Source organism: Prosopis cineraria, unplaced genomic scaffold (assembly GCF_029017545.1).
Source record: "Prosopis cineraria cultivar Desert tree isolate PC_DT_omini unplaced genomic scaffold, ASM2901754v1 PC4, whole genome shotgun sequence".
Lineage (NCBI taxonomy): Eukaryota > Viridiplantae > Streptophyta > Magnoliopsida > Fabales > Fabaceae > Prosopis > Prosopis cineraria.
Genome location: NW_026555335.1, coordinates 38,268,419 through 38,271,542, shown reverse-complemented (window position 1 = coordinate 38,271,542; position 3,124 = coordinate 38,268,419). Strand labels below are relative to the sequence as shown.

The window sequence follows — 3,124 nt, the reverse complement described above, 5'->3', positions numbered from 1 at the left end:
TTAAAATTTGGATCTCAGATACCTTTATGGTTGATGACATTTAAATGCTTCCTTCTCTAATCACCCTGGTGATGTAAAAGTTTTGAAATTGTAGCATTTGCTTGGAGTTGAAGCACTAGGGAAGCAACCATAGTTGGGTAGAGTAAAAGAAGAGATCTATCTGGTAATGTCAACACAAGAACACACCTGCACATACCAGTCTGCTTTAACTTTCAAGGTTCTAGCAAGCAGCCTTCTCCGCTATCTCTCAAACACCTAATGAAACAAATCTCATTGAGGAGATAAACTGGGACTAATTACATATCGCTTACTTTTCTTTTTTATTATTGTTTTACAATCAGAATACATATTCCTTCTAAAAAGATGAGACTGTCAAACTTGTTATGATTGGGCCAATTGTAGGTAGTGCTGGTGATGTACTCGAAGACAATCCAGTGGGGAGGCTGAAGGTCTTTGTTTATGAACTTCCAAGCAAATACAATAAGAAAATTCTGCAAAAGGACCCAAGATGCCTCAACCATATGTTTGCAGCCGAGATCTTTATGCACCGGTTTCTTTTATCTAGCCCTGTTCGGACCCTTAATCCTGAAGAAGCTGATTGGTTTTATACCCCAGTATACACTACCTGTGACTTGACCCCAAATGGCCTTCCCTTACCTTTCAAGTCACCACGAATGATGAGAAGTGCTATCCAGCTTATATCTTCAAACTGGCCTTATTGGAACCGGACAGAAGGAGCAGATCATTTCTTTGTGGTTCCTCATGACTTTGGCGCATGCTTCCATTATCAAGTAAGAAATTGGGAATATCATGATCATTCTATCCGTATTACTATCAAATGCCTCTGAGCTTGTCAACAGATTTTGGTGTCTTGTAGATTTCATTATTTCTGCCGTAGATGATGAATCTAGTAATGTTCTTTTAAATCATGCTATTTTGTTCCAGGAAGAGAAGGCTATTGAAAGAGGAATTCTTCCATTGCTACAGCGTGCAACCCTAGTTCAGACATTTGGACAAAAGAATCATGTGTGCTTGAAGGAGGGATCAATCACCATTCCTCCCTATGCTCCTCCACAGAAAATGCACACCCACCTGATTTCTGAAAAGATTCCTAGGTCCATTTTTGTTTACTTTCGAGGACTGTTCTATGATGTTGGAAATGACCCTGAAGGTGGTTACTATGCAAGGTAGGTCTTATTACAATTTTCAGTATGAAAAGAGTGTTAAGTTGTGTGTTGGTTTCCATTTGTTTTCCTATATTTTCATTAGAAGGCTGTCTTGAATTCCTCTATTGAATCTGCAAGAAACAGAATTAACTCCTATAGTTTTATTACAAATTTACAGAGGTGCAAGAGCAGCAGTATGGGAGAACTTCAAGGACAATCCACTTTTTGACATTTCCACCGAGCATCCAACCACATACTATGAGGACATGCAGCGAGCGGTGTTTTGTTTGTGTCCACTTGGCTGGGCTCCTTGGAGCCCAAGATTGGTTGAAGCTGTAATATTTGGTTGCATCCCCGTCATCATTGCAGATGATATTGTTCTACCCTTTGCTGACGCAATCCCATGGGAAGAGATTGGTGTGTTTGTTGACGAGGAAGATGTCCCTAAGTTGGATACCATACTCACATCTATTCCCCCAGAAATAATACTTAGAAAGCAGAGATTGCTTGCTAACCCTTCAATGAAACAAGCCATGTTATTCCCTCAACCTGCTCAACCAGGCGATGCATTCCATCAAGTTCTAAATGGGCTTGCTCGTAAGCTGCCACATGACAAGAGGATATACTTGAAACCCGGGGAGAAGATTCTGAATTGGACTGCTGGTCCTGTGGGTGACTTGAAACCATGGTAACAATGGCAATTGGCAACAGTTTTCTTTAGAGCCATTTGTGATTCTTCACATATCTTGGTCAGTCCTCCAAATGTTCATAGGGTTGGGTTGTAATTGAGAAGCCAGTTTTTCTTTGGTTACTGTAAATTTTGACATTTTCTTGGACAGTTTATGAAATCATGAAATCTCCATTTTGGAGCTCTGTTTCTCTGTATTTGTTTGTCATATAAACTGCATTTATTTGTATAGGTTATTTGTGGCAGATATTCCTAGTTTCACTTAGTAAAAGACTAGTTTCATCCGTAGTTCAATGGGAGACTCTTGCACTTGCGTCCTTTGTAACAATTTTCTTTTTTTTAAAGGAGTTTATTAAATGATCAATTGGTGGAGGGGTGCTGCATTATTGTTGGAAGTTGGATTTTTTTGCCAATAGAAAATATTTAGAGCACGTGTGATGTTTCTTGTGTCTTGAAAAATTTAAATCGTCAAATTTAAGGATGTATATTTCTTAAAGTTTTAAATTTTTTAAAAGGAATATAATGTAAAACGAAGATTCTTTTTAACTACAAACTTAGAAAAGTAAAAAATATAAAAAATGAATTTTATTAATATTAAATCTGACATTTTACATAGAAAAATAATAGCAAAGAATAGATGATATTATTGTATTTGGATTTTGGAGCCTTTATATTAAAAGAAACGAAAAGGAGGACTAGGAACCGAAAATATAACTTGGTTGCTATCATAGTAGGATTATCGATTTCTGACAGTAAAAGTTTGTTTGGCCCAAAAACAAAAACACTAAAAATTTGGCTTGGCATGTGTTTAGAACCGGGGCAAATCATGACTCCAAACCACATTTTACCAGTTTGGTGAGTGTTTTTAGAGGGCTTCAAATATTATCTCAAACAAGCTATTAGCCTTAGGGGTAGTTTTGTTAACTTTTTTCATTATTATTATTTTTTAGTTTTTTAACTCCACCATCTTCCATCACCAACATTACGAAGAGGAAGCTGAAAAATTCACTCTTTAAACCTAGAGATAAGCTTCGCGATGATCTGTGACATCCAATGTGTTTTCATTAAATCTTTTTTCTTGAATCAACAAAGGTTAGTTTAATAAGTAAAAATTTAAGAAGTTTTTTTAGATATAGTCTATATTATAGAATCAAATTAAATAAACAACCTAACATTTATTATATTTTATATTATGACTGATTTATTATAATTATTAATGATAAACTCCTCATAAATTTTTAAATTTTTAATGATAACTCATTGTATATTA

General features: G+C 35.8%; 1 protein-coding gene across 1 annotated transcript; it reads left to right on the top strand.

Annotated features, from left to right (window-relative positions):
- LOC129309576 (probable beta-1,4-xylosyltransferase IRX10L) lies at positions 1 to 2,142 on the top strand. Its single transcript, XM_054951197.1, has 3 exons — positions 1 to 791; positions 946 to 1,187; positions 1,345 to 2,142. Exons 1-3 carry the CDS (start codon positions 384 to 386, stop codon positions 1,856 to 1,858), a joined length of 1,164 nt encoding a protein of 387 aa, XP_054807172.1. The 5' UTR covers positions 1 to 383; the 3' UTR covers positions 1,859 to 2,142.
- The last annotated feature ends 982 nt before the right edge of the window (positions 2,143 to 3,124 follow it).

Bases quoted from the DNA above. Each gene is read 5' to 3' on its own strand.
- LOC129309576 (XM_054951197.1), top strand. From the start codon at position 384: ATGATTGGGCCAATTGTAGGTAGTGCTGGTGATGTACTCGAAGACAAT. The intron at 792-945 runs GTAAGAAATTGG...ATTTTGTTCCAG, and splicing joins GCGCATGCTTCCATTATCAA to GAAGAGAAGGCTATTGAAAG. The intron at 1,188-1,344 runs GTAGGTCTTATT...ACAAATTTACAG, and splicing joins GAAGGTGGTTACTATGCAAG to AGGTGCAAGAGCAGCAGTAT.